Source organism: Callorhinchus milii, unplaced genomic scaffold, assembly GCF_018977255.1.
Source record: "Callorhinchus milii isolate IMCB2004 unplaced genomic scaffold, IMCB_Cmil_1.0 Scaffold4, whole genome shotgun sequence".
Lineage (NCBI taxonomy): Eukaryota > Metazoa > Chordata > Chondrichthyes > Chimaeriformes > Callorhinchidae > Callorhinchus > Callorhinchus milii.
In genome coordinates, this window is record NW_024704745.1 from 63,052,837 (window position 1) to 63,075,699 (window position 22,863).

The window sequence follows — 22,863 nt, forward strand, 5'->3', positions numbered from 1 at the left end:
TAGGGCTCAAGACTGGTCTACTGCTTCAGATAAACAGTAATAATATTTTGTAGTAAGAACTTATGGCAACAGTAAGCCATCATTCTGTTTGATTTAGCCATCCAATTTCCTTCCATATATCTGTCTCGAAACCCTAAATCCTAGTTTACAGAGTTTGACTAGTTTCTTCTTAAAAGTTCCTTCCGAGTGTCTTAAAAGTCCTTTTGGCCTATTCAGCCTGCATGTTTGTTGGCGAATATTAAAAAATAATCCTCGTCTTTGATATAGCGCCTGATCACATCATCCAAGTCCTTCACATGATACACTACAAAGTGGATTGACTGTATACCTTGTGGGCAAAATCAAATCTATTTGATTGTCTCAAACTTTCAAAAGCTAACACGCTCTTTCTCCACCCTGCCCTTGATCTCATGTGGAGTCCTGTAGCTCAGTGGTTAGAGCACTCGCTTTGCAAGCGAGAGACCTGAGTTCGATTCCAGGTCAGGGCGAAACCTTGGGCAAGTTTCCTTACTCCACACAGAGCCTAATAATAATCCCTCCAAAAACCAAAAACAATAATAAATTGGTCGTTTTCAATCTACGACTGTTTGTGGGACATTGCTGTGTGCAATTGGCTGCCGCGTTCGCCCACAAATATACTGTCAATTCACTTTACAGTGTGTTCTGTGTAGCGCTTTGGGACGTCCTCCCGACGTGAAAAGCGCTATATCAAATGCAAGGATTATTATTATTATGTGGTTATATTCCCAACTATTGCTTTGTTGTCCACCCTAAATTCCTCTCCCATCCTTCTCCTTTCAGATGCCTCCTAAAACCCCACCTGTTTGCCCCCACCTTGGGTTGGGTGGTTCCCCTCTCAACCTCCCAATCTGCTTCAGTGAAAAGGGGCGCTTTTTGGGGGGGAATTGGTTCAAGTCTATTACAGCTTCAAGTAATAAATCTGACCGAAAACTGTTCTGAACCGTGTGGCAAAGATCCGCAAACGGCACTGCGGCCACAACGAAGTTTGTGGTGGACCCCCTCTCGTGCACCACGAGTTATGTGACTGAGCTCATCGCTGCTCCGCCTCTGGCGAGAGTCTCGGCAGTGTGTGCTGCTGCTGCAATACAGTGCCTGTTGTCCACTTACCCCTCTCACTGCTCTCCCTCCCCTGCCCTCCCTGCCCTCCCCTGCCAGCCCTGCCCTCCCCTCCCTGCCAGCCCTGCCCTCCCCTCCCTGTCCTGCCCTCCCTCCCTGCCAGCCCTGCCCTCCCCTCCCTCCCTGCCAGCCCTCCCTCCTCCCTGCTCTGCCCTCCCCTCCCTCCCTGCCAGCCCTGCCCTCCCCTCACTCCCTGCTCTGCCCTCCCTCCCTCCCTGCCAGCCCTGCCCTCCCCTCCCTCCCAGCTCTGCCCTCCCTCCCTCCAGCTCTGCCCTCCCTCCCTCCCTGCCAGCCCTCCCTCCCTCCCTGCCAGCTCTGCCCTCCCTCCAGCTCTGCCCTCCCCTCCCTCCCTGCCAGCCCTCCTGCCAGCCTGCCCTCCCCTGCCCTCCCTCCCTGCCAGCTCTGCCCTGCCCTCCCTCCCTGCCAGCTCTGCCTCCCCTCCCTGCTCTGCCCTCCCCTCCCTCCTTGCCAGCCCTGCCCTCCCAGCCTGCCCTCCCCTCCCTGCCAGCCTGCCCTCCCTCCCTGCCAGCCCTCCCCTCCCTCCCTGCCAGCTCTGCCCCCTCCCTCCCTGCCAGCTCTGCCCTCCCCCCTCCCCCTGCCAGCCCTGCCCTCCCCCTCCGCCAGCTCTGCCCCCCCTCCCTCCCTCCCTCCAGCTCTGCCCTCTCCCTCCCCTCCCTCCCTGCCAGCCCTCCCTCCCTGCCCCCCCCCTCCCTCCCTGCCAGCCCTGCCCTCCCCCCCCCAGCTCTGCCCTCCCCTCCCCTCCCTCCCTGCCAGCCTGCCCTCCCTCCCTGCCAGCCCTGCCCTCCCTCCCAGCTCTGCCCTCCCCTGCCCTCCCTCCCTGCCAGCTCTGCCCTCCCCTCCCTCCCTGCTCTGCCCTCCCCTCCCTCCCTCCCTCCTTGCCAGCCCTGCCCTCCCAGCTCTGCCCTCCCCTGCCCTCCCTCCCTGCCAGCTCTGCCCTCCCTCCCTGCCAGCCCTCCCTCCCTGCCAGCTCTGCCCCCCCCCTCCCTGCCAGCTCTGCCCTCCCCCCCCTCCCTCCCTGCCAGCTCTGCCCTCCCCTCCCTCCCTCCCTCCCTGCCGCTCTGCCCTCCCTCCCTCCCTCCTTGCCAGCCCTGCCCTACCCTGCCCTCCCTCCCTGCCAGCTCTGCCCTCCCTCCTGCCAGCTCTGCCCTCCCTCCCTGCCAGCCCTGCCCTCCCTCCCTGCCAGCCCTGCCCTCCCTCCCTCCCTGCCAGCCCTGCCTGCCCTGTCCGAGTGCACAGTGAGGGAGGGGGGAGCGGCCAGTGACTGACACACAGACGCAGTGACTGACTCCCAGACCCATCGCCATTGCTCCCGCCCCATCGTTGCAACAACTGGGGAGAGGGAGAGAGGAGGAGGAGGAGAGGAGAGGGAGAGGAGGAGGAGGAGAGGGAGAGAGGAGGAGGAGGAGGAGAGGAGAGAGGAGGAGGAGGAGGAGAGAGAGAGAGGAGGAGGAGAGGGAGAGGAGGAGAGGAGGAGAGAGGAGGAGGAGGAGGAGAGGGAGAGAGGAGGAGAGAGGGAGAGGAGGAGAGAGGAGGAGGAGGAGAGGGAGAGGAGGAGAGGGAGAGGAGGAGGAGAGGAGAGGGAGAGGAGGAGAGGGAGAGGAGGAGGAGGAGGAGGAGAGGGAGAGAGGGAGAGGAGGAGGAGGAGAGGCACAAACGGAGAGGAGGGAAACGCCGAAACTCTTCAGTCTTTCATCTCAGTGGGAATGTTCGCCGTCGCTGGAATGACCGGAAGGTAAAAAAAAATCCCAAACCCTCACTTTTTAATATAATTCTGTGTCTGTGTCTCTGTCTCTCTGTGTGTGTCTGTGGCTCTGTCTGTGTGTGTCTCTGTGTCTGTGTGTGGCTCTGTGTCTGTGTGTGTCTCTGTGTCTGTGTGTGTCTGTCTCTGTGTGTGTCTGTGGCTCTGTCTGTGTGTTTGTGTCTGTCTCTGTGTGTCTGTCTCTGTGTGTGTCTGTGGCTCTGTCTGTGTGTTTGTGTCTGTCTCTGTGTGTGTCTGTCTCTGTGTGTATTTGTGTCTCTGTGTCTGTGGCTCTGTCTGTGTGTGTTTGTGTCTGTCTCTGTGTGTGTCTGTCTCTGTGTGTATTTGTGTCTCTGTGTCTGTGTCTCTGTCTGTGTGTCTCGGTGTGTGTGTGTGTGTCTCTGTGTGTGTGTTTGTGTGTCTGTGTCTCGGTGTGTGTGTGTGTGTGTCTGTCTCTGTGTGTGTGTGTGTGTCTCTGTGTGTCTGTCTGTGTGTGTGTGTGTCTCTGTGTCTCGGTGTGTGTGTGTGTGTGTGTCTGTGTGTGTCTGTGTGTGTGTGTGTGTCTGTGTCTCTGTGTGTGTGTGTCTGTGTGTGTGTGTGTGTCTGTGTGTGTGTGTCTGTGTCTGTCTGTGTGTGTGTGTCTGTGTGTGGACACATTTGCAGCCTTGTGTTGGTGTCCGGCTGTGGTGTCCAGTCCTGGGCGCCACTGTGTGTGACTGGGCTTCACTGCTTTTGTTTCATGTTGTCTGTGTGTGTCTGTGTGTGTGTACACATATATACACACAATATATATATATACAGTGTGTATGTATACATTTGTGTGTGTGGTGTGGGGAGAGATTTGCTTTAACCCCCAAATATATACACACATATATATATCCACCAGAAGTAGAAGTCGGTGAGTTTTCTTTTTTGCAGTGAAAAAACCCCCCGAGTTACTTCTTTGCAGAGAGGAGAGTTGAGTGCAGTTGAGTGGTTTGGTTGAGAGTTGGTTGACTTGTTGGCAGTGAAGGGGATTTCAGGCCGACTCGTGCTCGCCGCGCCCGAGCACTGCCAGAGGCCAACTTCAGCCACGTTCACGACGTTGGTGTTGTTTATATGTGTGTATATGTATATATATATATATATATATATGTGTATATATAAAACCTGGAGACAATGTTCGGCCCCTGTGTCCCTGCGGCTCGAGGCCCAGGGAAGTCCGGGCTGATCGGTGCACCGCAAAGCTCCGATGAGCCGCAGCCCCTCATCCTCCATTCTTTTCTGTTGGCGAAAAGAGCCGCGAAAAAAAAAAGTTGTCCCGAAAGGAGCGAATGGGTGGAAACTGGGGAGCGGGACGTGTGTGGGTGGGGGGGGGGGTGGGGGGGTTGGGGCTGGGGGGGGGTAGGGGTGTGGTGGGGGGGGTGGGGGGGTGTGGTGGTGGGGGGGGGTGGAGGGGTTGGGGGTGGGGGGGGTTGGGGGGGGTGTGGAGGGGTTGGGGCTGGGGGGGGGTGGGGGGTGTGGTGGGGGGGGGTTGGGGGGGTGTGGTGGGGGGGGGTGGAGGGGTTGGGGCTGGGGGGGGGGGGGGGGGGGGGGTTGGGGGGGTAGGGGGGGTTGGGGGGTGGTGTGGAGGGGTTGGGGCTGGGGGGGGTGGGGGGGTTGGGGTGGGGGTGTGGGGGGTGTGGTGGGGGTGGGGGGGGTGTGGTGTGGGGGGTGTGGGGGTGTGGTGGGGGTGGGGGGTGGGTGTGGAGGGGTTGGGGGGTGTGGTGGGGGTGGGGGGTGTGGGTGGGGGGTTGGGGGGTGTGGGGGTGGGGGGGTGGGGGTTGTGGGGGGTGTGGTGGGGTGGGGGGGTGTGGTGTGGAGGGGTTGGGGGGTGTGGGTGGGGGTGGGGGGGTGTGGGGTGGGGGGGGGTGGTGTGGAGGGGTTGGGGGGTGGGGGTGTGGTGTGGAGGGGTTGGGGGGTGGGGGGTGTGGGTGGGGGTGGTGTGGTGTGGAGGGGTTGGGGGGTGAGGGGTGGGGGGGGTGGTGTGGAGGGGTTGGGGGGTGGGGGTGTGGGTGGGGGTGGTGTGGTGGGGGGGTGGGGTTGGGGGGGGGTGGTTTGGAGGGGTTGGGGGGGTGGTGTGGAGGGGTTGTGGGAGGTGTGGTGGGGGGGGGGGGTGTGGGTGGGGGGGGTGGTGTGGAGGGGTTGGGGGTGGGGGGTGTGGAGGGGTTGGGGGGTGAGGGGTGTGGGTGGGGGGTGGTGTGGTGTGGAGGGGTTGGGGGGTGGGGGTGTGGTGGGGGGGGGGAGGTGTGGGGGTGTGGTGTGGAGGGGTTGGGGGGTGAGGGGTGTGGGTGGGGGGGTGGTGGTGTGTGGGGGGGGTGTGGGCAGAGGGAAGTCAGAATTCAGTCAAGTAACTGGAATACCCCAAAGAGTTAGACACTTTGCAGCCAGAAAGTTACTCATTGTGTTCAGTGAGAGTGGAACCGTCCAGCAGTCATGTCTGGCCTGTTTCAGGCCGTGAGTGCCGGGCGCCGTGATTTATTCTTTTAAATTTCCGGCTCGAAGCTGAAGCTTGCCTGGCGGTGAGCGCTTGTGAATTGTTACCACCTGAAGTACTGTAATACCTTTTTTTTTCTCATTCCCCCCCCTCCCCCCCCCCCCCCCCCCCCCCCCCCCAAAGGGATCTGTGTTTTTCTTCGATGATTCACCCCACCATCAGCCGCACAGGCTTTCTGCGTATCTGCCCCCACCCCCCCGCCCCACTCTCTGGAGGCAGGTACGCAGATCTGGGATCCATCCTTGAATCCCTTTGACTCGCCCCTTGACTCCTTCAAGGTCCATCTCGAGACTTTCCTCTTTGACCGTGCTTTCAGCCATCTTACCTCCTCTTCCCCGGCCCCCACTACGAGTGCAAATTTTAGTCTTTCCGGGGCAGTGGGATATCCTCCTGATGTGAAAGACACTCTATTTCGCCCACAAAATATACAGTCACTACACTCTACAGTATATTCTGCAAAGCGCTTTGAGACGTCTCAAGGACGTGATAAGGCACTATATCAAATGTAAGGATTATCTATGAATGTAAATCTGCGTTGTGTATTGTCCTGCTAACGGTATTTTAGAGTCACAAATGGGTGCTTGTTTTTTTACAGTGAACAAAGAAATGAAGAGAATTGTAAATTTCTAATTCTCATAAAATCATTTCTAAAATCTTAAAATGATCTGTTGTGAAAAGTCATCGTGTTTTAACATATTATGCTTCAGCTGCTGCTGCATTGTGTTTGTTGGCCTGTAATGAATTAATCATTTTGTTTCCAACTGCTCAGTGTTTAAAATACTTCTGTCGATTTCAGTAATCTTGTCTCGAAGTTAAAATGTTAAATCAGCTTGAATGATCATCTTAGCTCCTGGAGACTGTGCATCATCTGGGACACATCTCTTGAAAATTATTTACATTCCTAAGCATTTTGATAATGTTGACGTCAGCATTTGGATATGTTATCATCAGAGTTTCCAATTTAAGAATGTTTTGTTTGGACCATTGATAATTCTACCCCTTAGAGCTGTAGCGGAAGATTTCTTTAAAAAGCACCTTAATTCAGTGGCCTGCTTTTCTCCTGAAAGAAGCTACATTTTTTTTAATTGTTGAGGTATTTATTTGTACCATTATTCTTCCCAAGGGCATGTTTAAAAACCTTATAAATAATTACAGAATTGATCCACTGATCTCGGCTGAAGACCTTTCTTTTCGACAGCGCCTTTGGTCACCTTCCTCCCCCTGGCTCGGTCCCGGGATCCGTTACTATAAAGCGCTCTGAGATGCCGTCCGGCGTGGAGGGCGCTATATAAATCCAAGTTGTTGTTGTAGGAACCCGGTTGTTAGTCGATTGGCAGATCACCTTCCGGGGGTAACAATTCTTTCAAATCAAAAATTAATAAATAAATAGTAATCTGGTCACTCAATCCACGACTATTTGTGGGGCACTGCTGTGCGCAGTTGGTTGCCATGTTTCACCCACAAAATATATTTCACTTACAGTATACTCTGTGAAGAGGTTTGAGACATCTCAAAGATGTGCTAAGGTGCTATATCAAACGCAAGGATTATCATCAGATATTTTTCTCCTCCCAACCCAGAGCTGTAAAGTAATTGTAGCACTGCAACTGCTTCCTTGACTGAGATCAGCTAATGCAGCACAGATTGGGATTTGCAGCTATGACCTTATATGGTCTGTACAGCTCATTGTTGCACCTTATGTTTTTTCCAACAAATGGACCATCAGAAAACCTTGTCCAACATCTTTTAAAACTAAAATATTCAAAGTTTTTTTTAGTTTAAATGATCACTTTGTAGCTGCAGAGCCCAAGTGGTAAGAGACTAGCTCGTTAAGTCGAAATCACGGACTTGAATTTGACACTGAATTTATAACTAAATAATTTGTGCTCATTCGATACATTGAATGTGTGAAACTGTACAATATAATTAGGCAACAGTCTCACATGTTTACTCCCATTAAAGTCCACATCATGCCATGCTTGGCGTTTACAGTTCCTTGGAATCAACTGCTCTATTATTTCTGTTTCAATGTTTGTTCTTGTGCTATTTGATGTTTTAGAAACAAACCACGATACAATGTGTATTTTGATTTCACAGAATGTTGGTGGAATCACAATACAGTGCGAGCAATTCAACCACCAGCATTGTTTAAACGATTCCTGGGACCCTTGGAACCATATAGACATCTACAGCAAAGAAGGCCATTTGGCCTTTTGTTTATTGTGCTGGTTCTTTGAGTGAGCAATCATTCTGTTCTGTTTACCTGCCATTTCTATGTGCCCCTTGCAGATTATTCCCATATTTAGTAGAAATACANTTTTTGTAATCCACTTTTCCATGATGTGTATTAAATGTCCCTTGCGTGCATACATTTTGTGAATTGAGATTTTCCAAGTTTTCAGTATCAAGACTGTGCCAGAAACTTGGAGGTTGGGGCTTTGTTCAGGTCTCATTGGTTTCTCAGAGGGCGGTTAATAGTATCAATTTAGCGGTTCTTTCCATATTCAGTGCATCAAGTGGACTCAGATGTCTGTGTCCCAGGCCCCTTTTTCAGAAGTACATGGCAAAGCACAAGGCTTGCAATGTGGAGTTGAATTGTCAGCACTTCCAGTAGGTGGTACAGGATGTGTAATATAAAAGCAGTATAAGTAAAAGCAGATGGAATTGTATTGTTGTATTTAAGGCACAACAGGTTTCAAATGTGTGCTAAAAGGATCCAGTTAGCATAATCATATAAATTAATACATTCTAATAATGTAGTTTTATTTCTTTTGAAGATAATGACAGATTAATTTCTTAGTCTAATTGAGGATCTAAAAGATGTTTATTAAATGGGGGCAGGATTACAATATGTGCTGTGAATATCTCCATTTTGTCTCCTCCATTGGTTTCTTCTCCCGCCCTTGCAAGGTCATTTGTGGTGCCCCACAGGGCTCTATCCTCATCCACCTCTTTTTCTTCATCTACTTCCTCGTCCCTCTTGGTGATATCAGCCACAGACATGAGGTTGACCTCCATATGTATGCAGATTACATCCAAGTCTATTTTTCTTCCTCTAGACATGATCTCAGGTCCACTGCTTGTCAGACATTAAGGCCTGGATCAGCAACAGCTTCCTGCAGCTAAATATGGACAAGACAGAACCTCCTTGGCTTCTGTCAAGATCTCCTCACCTCCGGTTCTGACCGTCCCAGGCTAACTCTCAAACCCGCCTTCACGTATAAATCCCTTCACGCCTCAGCATATGCCTCCCCTCTGACCATTTTTTACCCCTCTCCTTTGCCCACCAACTTTGTCCAGCTGTAAAGTCCTGCTGCATGTCTCCTGACCCCTCTGTCCCACCATTGGTGGCCATGCCTTCAGTCACTGCACCTACCCTCAATATCCCTTCTTCGGTCCCTCCTGCCTCCCTCCCCCTTCTCCCTCGCTCAGAATCCAACCCCATCGATGTGCAGTGTTCTGAGACACTATCCTGCTTGAAGAGTGCAATATAAATGCAAATTTGTGTTGTGAATTGTCGTCATTGTTTTTGTTGCATTGGCAGCCAAATAATTCTAAAGCGAATGTGCTGCAATTGGTTTGTTAAACACTCCCAAAACACTACCCTGCATGAAAGACAATGTATAAATGTTAGTTGTTTGTTGATGTTTTTGGATCTCATAAACTGCTGGTTCAGAGGCTATACCAATGCCCTTGTGATATGCTTAAAGTTGATTTAACATGTATTTTTATGTTGAATTGAAGTTTAAAAAGTGGTATAAAATGTTTTCAGGCTTGTCTTAAATTATATTGAAATTATACAGTCTTTTTGCTGATCATTTAACAATATTGATCTCTTTATGTAGGACATATATTTTCAGTAAATTTACTAATATAAAGCATGGACCTTATTTCACAATGATTATCATTCATTGTTCTAAACTGTTTCAGTACAAATGAGTTTATGTCAGTCAGGTTATGATGTCTGTACATGCTGGATGGTGCTGTTTATTTGAGGCTGTAGCATCGTGTACAGGCAGATACATGCGTCGTGTGATGAGTATCTATGCAGTGATGCTCAGTGTTTTAAGGGAAGTTGGACTGACTTAGTGAATTATCTGCCAACCTGAGGCGTTGAGAGTTTGTGCATCAGTCTCGCTCAGTTGGTAGCACACTTGCCTCTGAGTCAGTAGGTTGTGGATATAAACTCCTTGTAAGGACTTGGAACTCAGTCTGACCTGATACTTCAATGCAGTGCTGAAGATGTGCTGTATTGCGGTGGGGGGGTTGCGGTTTTTCAGATGAGACATTAAAGCAACTGTTCAGGTGGACGGAAAAGATACCATGCCTCTGTTCAAAGAGAGAAGGGAATTTCTTCTGGTGTCATAGCCAAAAATTCCCCAAATAAAATTGGTCACTCACTCTTGGCTGTTTGTGGGACAGTACAAAGTGGCTTACACAGTCCCCAACAAAACACACAGTCACTGCACTTTACAGTATATTCTGTGAAGCACTTTGGGATGCCTCCTGACGCGAAAGGCGCTGTGCGAAGCATTATTATGATGATAGTTGGTTCTAGAGTTTAAGACTGACCATTACCTTGATTTGTCTTGGTGGTGGGTAGGGTGCGTGCTTTGGATTCAGTGACACTGCCGTGAGTTATCTGCCACTTTACATTGCATGCTGTTGCTGATTGCAAACTTCAGCGGCAGAGCAAAGGGCGATGATTGCTGGTGGGGTTGCCTGTGGAGCAGTTGGGTAATCTTGAAAACATCGTTTTGGGTTTAACTGCTTGCTACCATCTGCAGATATTTTTCAGTTTCTACATTGATGGCCTGTCAGGATCTTCCCCAGACTGGATGGACTTGTCCCCTAAATTGTCAATTTTTACGTAGAAACAGTGTAGCTTGGTATGCTCCACAGGACCAGAGGCTCCAACATTAAAGAGTCGTATCTCACTCCATTGACCCAGACCATTTCCAAGTTCTACTTGCACCATCTGGAGTGACAAATTTGGCATCAGAATTCAAGAAGAGGATTGCAGAATACCACTCCATTTATTTGTGGAGCTCTATCCAGTTGGTGGTGGCAACTGAAGCTCCGTCCATGCCTTATGATCAAATGTAGAACCAAGCATCACTTGCTGAAACAAGTTTGCTGTAACATACAATAGGATATTTGAAAACTTGCACTGGCCAATAACAATAAATGCCTGTTCAATAACAACTACCAGTGTAAACACCATCTGTTCTTTTTTATTTTTTCTCTCCTTGACTTAAATTTTAATGTTTTTTAACCTTTTCTTCCTCTTTCTCACAATTTCTAATTTTCTACTCCATTCTTGCAGCACCTAACTTCCAATTTTGAAAGTGGGTATACCTTTTTCGCCCACAAAATCCACTTTACAACATATAGAATTATACAGCACAGAAAGTAGGCCATTCGTCTGTGCTAACTCTTTTAAAACAACTATCCAAATCAATCCCACTCCCCTGCTATAGAATCGTATTCAGTGAAGCGCTTTGAGACGTCTACATGATAAGACGCTATATCAAATGCAAGGATTATTATTAAGGGTTTAGCTCGATGGGACTGTTTAGTAGCCAGTTAAAAGGCTGAAAATGGCAGGGTGGCATCATTAAGGCATTCAAGTAGATTTTTCTCATCTAAATGTGGAAGTGCAAGCTGCGAATATGTAAATTCCTTGGACATGCCAAAGAATAATTGTCCCAATGTTTAAATTCGTAAACATACTTCTATGGATTAAACGACAGCACTTTGCTAAGCTCTTCAGCCTTGGAAAAGCTAAGAGAGTTCTTCGGTTTTGTATTTGCAACTACCTGTATTTTAGTAGATCAATAATCTTCAAAGCAATAATTGTACTTGAAGGCAATGAACATTCAGCCATTTATTTCCTGCATTTCCTAGAAACGTTTGCACACTATTCTGATTCTAATATCACAAGTGCACCATTTCCTAGAAATGTTTGCACACTAATCTGATCCTAATATCACAAGTGCACCATCGCCTCTTTTATTACTGTATGTTTGAAATGACATTGGTTGCAAGCAAGGAGTCTTTTTATTCTATAACACTTGGCCTTATTTGTATTTACATAGCTCACATCTGGAGAAATATGCATTCTACTGACCTGCCTTGGAATTCTTGATGACTTGTATCCTGGATGTGAGTCAGATGGTGGTTAAAAAATATGGTTGTTTTAACATATTTAAACCTTCTATTGTGCAATGCTCCCCTCTCTTCAGAGGCCAAACCCACTAAAGATCTGTATCCCTCTTGCTGGTGCAGTTGAGATCAGATAACTAGCATAAAGCAGGGAATAAACCTGGGACTTTCCTGGATCTGTATAGTTCCATATTAAAATGTTTTTGTGGAGCAGCACCATTTATTGCACTGAGGAGATGCACTTGTTGATGACTGGACATAAAGGCTCAGCAAATGGGTTTAGTAAAGGGTACAACAGAGGAATTGGAAAAAAACAATAGCCCACTCTGTTGCAGAGCATTACAACACACAATGTACCAATACCCTCTAATATTTCTGCTTTCCAAGTATCTTTTCATCGTCTTGAATGCCTCAACCAATTTCTCAATGATGGCTAACAGAGTTAAAAAGCATGAAGCGAGGACTGCACAAATGTTGCTTTTGAGAAACCGTTAACAATGACCAATGAAGAAACTAGCTCTCTATTGCTCATTGCTGTCAACCATGCTAAATGTTCAGCACTCCGACACTGCCCGTGTAAGTGCAAATTGTTGATCTAATCCAATCCACACATTCTTTTATGTTCCATATAAGTATTTATCCAAATGTGCAGATCAAACAGCCATTGTGGTACAGAAGAGGACTACGTTTTGTTTCCTTTTACTTAAAAATAATGTTAGCTCTTAGGGTAACTGATTTGTTTATTTAAAGTGGAGCAATTTGTAGAGGCAGAGGAATTCGCCACACACAAACATTTCAGGTAATTACAGTACTATGCGTATGTGTGTTTGTGTACCTGTATGTCTGGCCAAAAATATGTAGAAAATAATATTGGAAAAGTGGTAAACGGATCTCTTCACTGTTCTACTATACTTGCAACCATGAACAACATTAAAAGTGCCTCGCTGTTATATTGTGCTGTTCTCTTTGCTATGACTGTGCCACAATTATCTTCCTCTATCCCTCTGCCTTGCCTGTTCCTTCCCCATCTTCAGGTTGTGCCTGAAGATCTTCCTGTTCGATCGTACCAACGGTCACTTCCCCCTCCCCCTGGCTCCACCATTGTCAAGCGCTCTGGGACACTGCCCTGAGGGGTGTTATATAAATGCAAGTTGTTGTTATTATGTCCAAAGTACTATGATTGATGAGTGATGTATATATATATGATCTTTCGATTTGTTTTGCTGTGTTTGTAAAACAGAGTCATCAATGTGCTGTTTATTCTAGTTGCTTTGTTAAATTACATTGTTCTAATAGTGTAGGAAGATGAGCTATTTAATTTTTTTCAAATGGAATGATTGTTCTCATAAATTTTACAATGAATCAAAAGTTGAGGTTTCAAAGTTACAAGTTGAGGCAACAATAGGAAATGTTTTCATTGATGGGCCATATAATTTACAGCTCTGGAGACCATCGTCCAGCATGCTTTTACTGGCTTTGAAAGAGCTATCTGTTTAGTCCCATTCTCCTACCCTTTTCCCAACCTTTTATATTTCTCCTTTTTCAGGTGCTGTATTTATCTAATTCCCTCTTATTAGGTGATGTGAATTCAGCCTCGACCACATTACCAGGTTGGGAATTCCATGTGCCAACAGCTTTCTGTGCAAACAGAATTTCATCTAACCCCTCTCTTTGCTCTTTTGATAATTACCTTAAATCTACGATCTGTAGTTAATGCCTCATGGCTCATCTCTTCCAAGAAACGGGTTAGGGTTATAATCGCTTCAAAAAAATCAATAAATAATAATTTGGTCACTAAATCCACATCTGTATGCAGGAAACTGCTGTGCGCAATTGGCTGCTGCACTTTAGCCCACAAAATATAGTCTCTACACTTATAGTATACTCTGTGAAGCCCTTTGAGACGTTTCGAAGATGTGATAAGGCGCTATATCAAATGCAAGGATTATTATTATAATAAGAGTGATCACAACAGCTAGCGGGAGCTCTGCTCTCACACAATCTACTTCTGGAGCAGAATTCCCGCAGGGCAGTATAACGTCAAGTTATTAACGGGAGTCATTCTTTGCAACTTGGAAAATCTCCACAGTATTTGCAAATGCTCAAATTTTAGATCTCAGTATCCTCTAAATACTAAGTTTGCTGCTTAAACTGCTAGTTCTTTATTAAAATGCATTTAAAACATTTAAAGTTTTATTTGGGATATACATCCAGCTAGTATTCGGACACACCCTTCCTTAAGATGTGTAACAATGAAGGGCTTGTCAATGAGTCAGGCATTATGCATTTGCACATTTAAATAAAATAAGCGGTATGAAGTGCAGTGTAAACTGATTACATTGAGTCGAAGGTTGATAGTTTTATTTTCAGTGAACATAGATTCTAAACAGATAAACTGAAATTGGCTCATTGTATTGACTTGTTCTTGTGAAAGACGCAGACACACACTTACTTGTTCAAGGGGGCCCACCCTGATTTTAAAAGTGTTTTGGAGATCACATAAGCTATAATTGGGTGTGTTCAATTGCATTGAGGCATGAGTCTCAACTGATCAGTAAAGGCACCAATCTGGTTACCGTAAATACTGTATTAATGGTGATAGTCTTCTCATACAGCATTGCTATGGTTTAACAGTTCAAACAATAAGAATCTTTCCATAAAGGACTAATTTTGAGAAATAATTAATTAAAAGTCTAGCCCACTCTGCACAGATTGCGGCAGTACTCAGATGGATTATCAATAGCTAAAAATTAGAATTACAAAACAAAATGTGCAGAATGCTTTTATCTCTAAACCAGATCTGTACAAATCACTTTGGTGCAGAATTTTGTTCTAGCTACCTCACCATACCTGCTTTATGAACTGCAAACTCTGATTTATACTTTGCAAACTGAATGTTTGTTCTCGGTAATATAGAGAGCAGCCTATAAAGCATTGCAATGGTTTAAACAATTATGTAACTTATCTAGTAGGGTTTAAGCTTCTGTAACAACATGTGCAGGGTGTAAATAACATAGCCCTGTTTAAGGATCTAAGAAATGTGATTATCTTACAGGCAGATTCCTTACCGTGGGAAGTTGAGATGCCATTGCCTAAATAAGGATGTTGTTAACAGCAAGTATGTGTATATCTGAATGCTTGTTAGTGGGCTGCATATACTGAAACACTTGGCAGCAAAATGCTGCTGTCGTTCTTGATATTTCTACCGTTTCACTGTGTTGACACTGCTAGATATTATAGCAGCGAAACCTTGTTTATAACCAGAGAAAGCCTGGTCAAACTTTTAAAAATGTGATTAATTTTAATAATAATAATAAAAATCCTTGGATTTAATATAGAGCCATATCACGATAATAAATAATAATAATCCTTGCATTTGCTATAGCGCTTTTCACGTCGGGAGGACGTCCCAAAGCGCTTCACAGAACACACTGTAAAGTGAATTGACTATATATTTGTGGGTGAACGCGGCAGCCAAATGCGCACAGCAATGTCCCACAAACAGTCGTAGATTAAAAATGACCAATTTTTATTATTGTTTTTGGATTTTGGAGGGATTATTATTAGGCGTGTGGAGTAAGGAAACTTGCCCAGGGTTTCGCCCTGCCTGGAATTGAACTCAGGTCTCTCACTTGCAAAGCGGTGCTCTAACCACTGAGCTACAGGACTCCACGATATTGAGACATATCAAAGAATTTCACAGAATATATATTGTAAAATGGATTGGACAGTGTATTTTGTGGGTGAAACACGGCAGCCAATTGCACACGGCAGCGAATTGCACACAGCAGTGTCCCACAAGCAGTCGTGGATTTTAAGATGGAATGGTTCCACCCATTTTAATAGTTGACTATCGTATCTGCTTTGTGTTGCCTTAATCCTGGCAATGTGCCTAAGTGAATGGAACGATCCCAGGAGAACCATATGTCTTAATGTTCTTGCTGTCCCTGCAGATGCCCCTAATTTGGTGGTTTTAATATGCCATATATCAAGCTGCTTTACAGCTTGCAAATCTTGTTTACTAGGATAGCAGCCTGCCTAATCAATGTCCTGCACTTTAGTAATTTCATTTATAAAGAAATATTCAGTCCGCATAAAATCTAGAACAGTGGCATTGCTTAAGTGGTCATCTATTTCCACTGGGAGAATTGAAAACCGTCTATAAATCAAAACTGACCGTGTCCATGTTGCAGTGTGATCCTGGCAGTTTCCTGGATGAGTGATTATTTGTAGATTTTGTTCACTGTTGCTAGTGTGTTGTTAAAGGCGGCAAATCTAATCAGTGTTGTGCTTGAAGGCCACGCTCAGATATAGGATAGCATCAGTCTTCAAATCCTTTCATGCCCTGGCAGCTCCCTACCTCTCCGACCTGCTTATTCCTCAATCCACTACGTTGCCTCCACTCGACTGGCTCCGGCCTCCTGCTTGTCCCTCGTTTCTCCGTTCCACCATTGGCGGCCGCACTTTCAGCCACTACACCCTGAAACTCTGGAACACTCCCTCAATCCCTCCACCTTGCCCCCTTCCTCCCCATCTTCAAGTTGGACCTGAAGACCTTCCTCTTTGATAGGGCTCCACCACTATCAAGCGCTCTAGGACGCTACCCTGCAAAAGGACCCTATGTAAACACAAATTGTTGTTGGTGTTCCTAAAAGCATCTCTTTGCTTTCTCTCCCTGGAGAGTAAAAGGACAAGAGGGAGCAGCACTTTAACCCACCTAGAATGAGCTTCAGGATAACAATAGGATCCTTATGAAATCGGAGGGTAGACTGGCGGCGCATCACTCTACAGTTAGGCGGGGCAAGAAGAGCAGCATAGAGACTCCTGGACCAGTAACTACCAATGGCCGCAGGTGTGAAGACAGAGCCAGCAACTGACCCTGTGGTCATGTAATTTCCGACAATATGGCAGCATTTGTTTTTTTTAAATCATTTGATAAAGATCATTTGACAACAACAACAACAAAATTACATTTATAGAGCGCCTTTCACGTCAGGAAGATGACCACTCAGGAGTTGCCTCTACTTGAAGTAACCTTTGATGGTTCACATTACGTGGTAATGCCAGAAATGAGCGAGCATAAGAAAATATATGTTGTCAAAAAAATGTATGGGAGGGGCAGATGAATTACGTTTTTCCTTGAAACTATAGGAACTATACTTGTAAATATTTTATCCTATTTTTTCATTTAAAAAAATGATCCGTACATCAATACAGACAATTTACTTTCCCTCCTATGTGCACATCAACTGATAATAATAATCCTTGCATTTGATAGAGCATCTAATCATATTGTTGAGATGTCTCAAAATGCTTCACAGAATATACTGTGAAATGAATTGCTGTATGTACTGTGGGCGAAACACCACAGACAGTTGCCAATTTTTTTAATGGGATTTTATTTATATCGAGTCTAGAGCTCGTGTTTTGTATGAGAAACTCGACATTTTGTCAAGTTAACTTTTTTTTTAAAAAAAGCCAACAAGACCCACTCTTTTAATGTTCGATGCTCTCACTCGATCACTTTAATTGCATAGCGCTTCTCAGGGTGATTCCAACTTCAGAAACATCTGCTTCCACTATGGATAATTACTGAGGTGTAAACCTACAGCAGAAACCTGGCACATGACTGTTGGCTTTCCCATGTGGTGACTAAATCCTTTCAACTTTTACATTTTTTACAAAGTTCGTTGGTGAGGTACTTACTTCAATACTTCAAAACAGAATCTTGCAGACACATCAACTTTTCCATGGCATGCAGTGTAATCATGGCAAAAACTTTCTCTTGCCGTTGCTAATGACAAAAAACAGTTTTGTAAGTTAGTCACTATGTAATGACTCACTCTTCAATCTGTTCCTCTTAGTTTTTTTTGTGACTTGAGTGTTCATTTAGGTGATGGATATTAATAACTCTGCAGGGCCTCATTTTTAGCACATGTTGCTGAAAACAAGCTCTACACAGTTGAGACCTCATGAAAATTAAACCATACTGAACCCTGTCTAATTTTGCACCTAAATTCTTACCACAGCCGAACACAAAGGTGAATTTTGCTTTACTTGGAGTCCTGTAGCTCAGTGGTTAGAGCATTTGCCTCGCAACGAGAGACCTGGGTTCGATTCCTGGCAGGGCGAAATGTTGGGAAAGTTTTCTTACTCTACACGCCTCTGTTTACCTAGCAGTAAGTAGGAACCTGGTTGTTAGTCGATTGGCAGATCGCTTTTCTGGTGATAATAATCTCTCAAAAGAAATAATAATAATTTGGTCAATCAATCCATGATAGTTTGTCAATTCAATCACGACTGTTTGTGGGACACTGTTGTGTGCAATTGGCTGCCGTGTTTCGCCCACAAACATAGTCAATTCACTTTACAGTATATTCTGTGAAGTGCTTTGAGACATCTAGAAGACATGAAAAGCGCTGCATCAAATGCAAGGATTATTATTATTTCCTCACCACATCCATTCTGTTTCATATAACAGTTGAAAGTTAGTTTTAATCCAAGCCCAGAGGTAAAGGGATGAGTTGCTTCCTGAAATTAAATTGAATTTGACGAAGGGAGAGATTAGAACAATTTAAAAAATAACACAACATTCTGTGACTGGGATTGATTTATAATTTGGATTTAAGGCAAGGCAATTTGAGCAGCTGGTGCAACACTAGCTCTCACAGGGAATCCTTTTAAATGTATTCCTAGTCAATCTATGGAGATGAGAAATTGTTCTAGGTTCATTTGGAGTCAATCTGTCCTTGATTATTGCTAATAAGGAACCCTCTTCATATTCAATTCATTATTTTCTGACCATATGCAGCAAAAGGTTCAGGCCTGGAGGAGGCTGAGATGCTTGTTGTAAGGAATTTGTACTAAAATATTAACTTTATAAAAACGTATATTTATAGCAAGTGGGGAGGAAGTTCGACCCTCCATAATATTCCAGTATAAATAATGGGGTTATCAAAAATCTGCCTCATTTCACTTTATTACTGAGGTACAGCGTTAAAGAGAAGCATTAAACATGAATATTCCAGGAAAGAATATATTTTATTTAGGCATTAATGGCAATTATTATTTCTTTTTTTAACTGTTTCAGTGCATGTTGTTGACTCATGTGTGGTCTGTTAATACTGGCCTCAGTGTTTTGATTTTCAATGGTGCAATAGAGTTTGTAATGCCTCTGGTTTCAACACTGCCGCTGTGGTGAAGTGCCAAATGGAAGCCAGCTGCTTTTTAAAAGAAGGGAGAGCATTTGGAGCAAAAGTCAAGTCCCATCCGCTCTGACACTCTCCCTTCCGCTCCAAGTAGTTGGCCTTTGACCTGCACAGATTTCAGTTGAGGTATAAATGGAGGCACAAAGGACAGATGTCAATTTTGCAAATATTAAAACATCAGCATTAATGCTAAGAAGTCACACAACAACAACTTGCATTTATATGGCACCCTTCAGGCTACATTATGTGGCAGCTTCTTATCCTGGTACACAATGTTTTAATAGCTTAGGAGATCATTGCCAGCCTTTCTACTTGAATGTGAATAAAGGGGAGATCAAAATGGGAGAGGAAGAATGTTTTGTAAAACAAATTTCATATGTGCTTTCATAAATCAAGATAAGTAGTTGAATACATGATGTAGTACATTTAATTTTAATAAATAAAGGAATATTTAAAGGAAATCATACTAAGCATACCATAATGTTTCAGACAAAGGTACCTTCAGTCATTTTGCAAAGGTTGTAATTTAGCTACGAAAGTGAAGTAGCTTTGAAATGAAGAAAACAAACATTTCTTGCACAGAAAAACTTATGCCAACATTTGTCATGCTTCTGTGGTTACAACTACTGTCCCTTCGGGCAATTAAAACTTGGAGATGACTTGATTGTCCAATGTATGATTATGTTTGAAAGCTGATAGTGCAATTGCAACATCTCTATTTTTCACATAGTTTCCTTGAACTGAATAAACAACCCAGTGAGTTAGCTACAACTTTAGAGTTGTATTTTTGCTGAATTCAACAACTCACATTTTTATGCCTTTTGATTGAGCTGTTCAAGTGAACGTTAAAGATCCCTTGGTATTAATCCAAAAGAGAGGGGCGTTTCTCCAGGTATCATGGTCAATAAAGATAAAATTGGAAATCTACTTTATGGTTATTTGCTGTGCGCAAATTGTCTGCCGCATTCACCTACAAATACACAATTGCTGTACTTCAGAGTAAAATATTGTGAAACTCTTTGAAATTTCCTGATGGCATCAAAAGGTTCTGTATCAATTGTGTGGATCATGTTTATTATTATCATAGTATGTTGTTTAAACATCTTGACGCATCTTAATAATAATATAATAATCCTTGCATTTGATACAGCTTTACAAAGACTGAGTAATTCATTGCTGTCAGTTGCTTAAACTAAAGAGCTCATTTTGGTTTACTTCAGCATTGAAACGTTTCAGATCTTCTGCTTTTGTTCCAACCTTTTTGCGTCTATTCCCAAGTATTAGAAGTTGTTTACACATGTTCAGAATGTAAGTATTATTTGAAAGATATCCTGGATCAATTGCCAAACCCTTGGCACAAGAATGCCTTTGAATTTCTATATTTGGTGTACGCTTGTTAATCTAAGTGCAGCTCAAATCGTTAAGGAAATTCTAGTATGACTGGACTAGGGTCTTTCAGGTTAGTTTTTGCCAATGGTTCACCAAAAATATCCATCCTTTCTAGTCAGTCCTTTGGTTAAAAAATAATTATCTGAAAAAAAACTGAATGCTCCTAATTTTTGGCTTCTGGGATGCGTACCTCACAGTCTTGCCGACTGACATACTGATATAGATTATTTCTGAACTCTGCAACATTGACCTCCATATGCCATACATGCATGCATGGTATATGGAGGTCAGTGTTGCAGGGTTCAGAAATGTATGTATGTACGTACGTACACACGCAAGCACATACATCCATAACTTGCTTCAGGTTTGGCACCCAAGTGCGTTGCTTAGCCCCAGAATTGCTTTCGTTGGTTGCTAAAAATATAGAAGTGCAAGAACTGTTTGCCGAAGTGTTGTATGGTTTTCTGGTGCCCTTCAGCTATTTTTAGCATGAGCTGAACACTCAAAGCAGAGGTAGATTTTTGCAGAATTTAGCATGCCTCATATGAGAACCAAGGCAGTGACCACGGGCTATTTCACTCTAGAAGTATTGCAACTAAGCCAAATTGACCTCCTCATGTCCACAAGTGCACTGTCCAACTGCAATAACTGGATACCCATCAAAGGCAGAAATGTTTTTTTTTCCTAACCCAGGGGACATCGATCCTAATCGTAGCACTGTTATTGCTGTGCCACCTGAGATCATCCAAAAACACTCATTAAATTGGAACCTTTGTATGGTTTTATTTTCACTCTTGACAGTGGCTTACCAGCTGGTCACATGAGGAATAGTCTGCTCTGATTTCAAGATGTAGTTTGTGAAGCCATTATACATTTTCTGTTCTGCTCAACGGTGCCTCAAAATAAAATTGGTCAATCACATTGTGGCTGATAATTTATTTTACAATTAATTTCTGATCCGAACGGCTGTTTGTGGGACATTTTGAGCCACTACACCTCAAAACTATGGGATTTTCTGCCTCAAATCCTTTGGTGTGTCTCCTCCTTGCCTGTCCACAGATCACACCTGAAGACCTTCCTCTTCGACCGTGTCTTCAGTCACCTCTCCCCAGCTTGGTGTCGAGCTCCACCATTGTTACATGCTCCGAGATGTACCTCCTGAACGGTGCTGTACAAATGCAAGATCTTATTGTTGGCTTTGTTGTGAGCAAATTGGCTGCCATAATCGCCTACAAAATACACAGTCACTGTAATTTATATATCCTTTGTATATTCTGTGAAGCCCTTCTGACGTGAAAGGTGTATTGCTATACCAAATGTAAGGATTATTATTACAGTATTTTGATTGCATTGTGCTTGTCTATCCTGTATTATGTATCCTATTGTGTAGTGTTGAATTTCCTTCGTTCTCGTTCCCACCGCCTACTCCTTTTCTTTTGCATTCACAAGCTCCCACAGATTGTTTAAAATGAGTACAATGGGCAATAGTAATACGGACTTCACAGAGTGGCCTTGCCTCCACCCCATCCATTGCCTAATATCCTTTATTCAGCAGCCACCGGAATTTTGCCGGTGGAGGAGGAGGATGATAATCTTATTTTCCCCAACAAGGATCCATATCCAAGGATTCTGGATTATCTCTAGGGAGCAGCTATAGTCAGCTCTTGCATTACTGTATCTAATGAGGCAAAGCTGCACTTTTCCGTACTGAGCAGATAGCATCACAAATCCTTGCAAAGAAAATATTGTACCTGGTAGAGAAAATCAGACTGATCCAAGTTTTGAAAAAATCTTATCAGAGCATTCACAAAGAGGCAGATTAATGAGATTCCCCTTTTTTAGACTGATGTGTAACAGAACACGTCCATTTAGAAGTGGTCCATATTAGGCATTGTATTGTGCAGCTCGTCTTGTGCACCAGAATATCAGATCTGTGATGCATTTGTCTATGGCTTTCTATAGTAAGATAAGCACCAGATTTTCTGGAGGACTGCCAGCTGAAAATTGTCCTGCTACTGTACTATAAGACTTGTCCAAATGGGATGGATTCTGCAATCCAGTCTGAAACAAAGCACAATACCAAAAAATTGTGTAAAGTCCAGAAATGGGAATAGAAAGCCAGAAACCTTTGTCACATTTATGTGACTTCAACATGTAAGTTGACATGTGGAGTATATTGACCAACAGTTCTACACGTACAGTTGTGGAATTGCTGTGCACAAATGGCTGCCTTGTTTGCCCAATAATGCATAATAATAATAGCATTGCATTTGATGTAGCACCTCATCAAAGTGCTTCACAAGATATACTGTAAAGTAGATTGACTGTTTATTTTGTGATGAAACGCGGCAGCTGGTTTGCACAGAATAATGTCCCACAAACAACCATGAAACAAATGACCAATTTTATTTGGCGAATTATTGATCTGGACTGGGAGAAACTCCCTTCTCTTTTCGAAAAGGGCCATGAGATCTTTTAACGACTACCTGAGCAGGCAGACAGGAGCTTGGTTTAACCGGCAACAATAGGACTGCATTGGCGTATCTAAGTGATTCCAAGACCCTTCGTGGGGTTTGAACCTACAATATTCTGACACTTGAGGCCAGACGTCTACCACAGAGCCAGACTGAAGTAGTCGCCACACTTCATGGTAAATCCTGTGAAGCTCTTTGAGAAAATTTACCATGATT

The 22,863-nt window shown here is 44.4% G+C and overlaps 1 protein-coding gene across 1 annotated transcript in view; it reads left to right on the forward strand.

Moving 5' to 3' along the window:
• The first annotated feature begins 2,783 nt into the window (after positions 1-2,783).
• LOC103185757 (LIM and senescent cell antigen-like-containing domain protein 1) overlaps positions 2,784-22,863 on the forward strand; it is an 86,437-nt gene continuing 66,357 nt past the window's right edge. Inside the window, exon 1 of the mRNA XM_042333864.1 lies at positions 2,784-2,890. Within this exon, the coding sequence (XP_042189798.1) occupies positions 2,862-2,890 (29 nt within the window). The 5' untranslated portion in view covers positions 2,784-2,861. The remainder of the gene's footprint in view (positions 2,891-22,863) is intronic.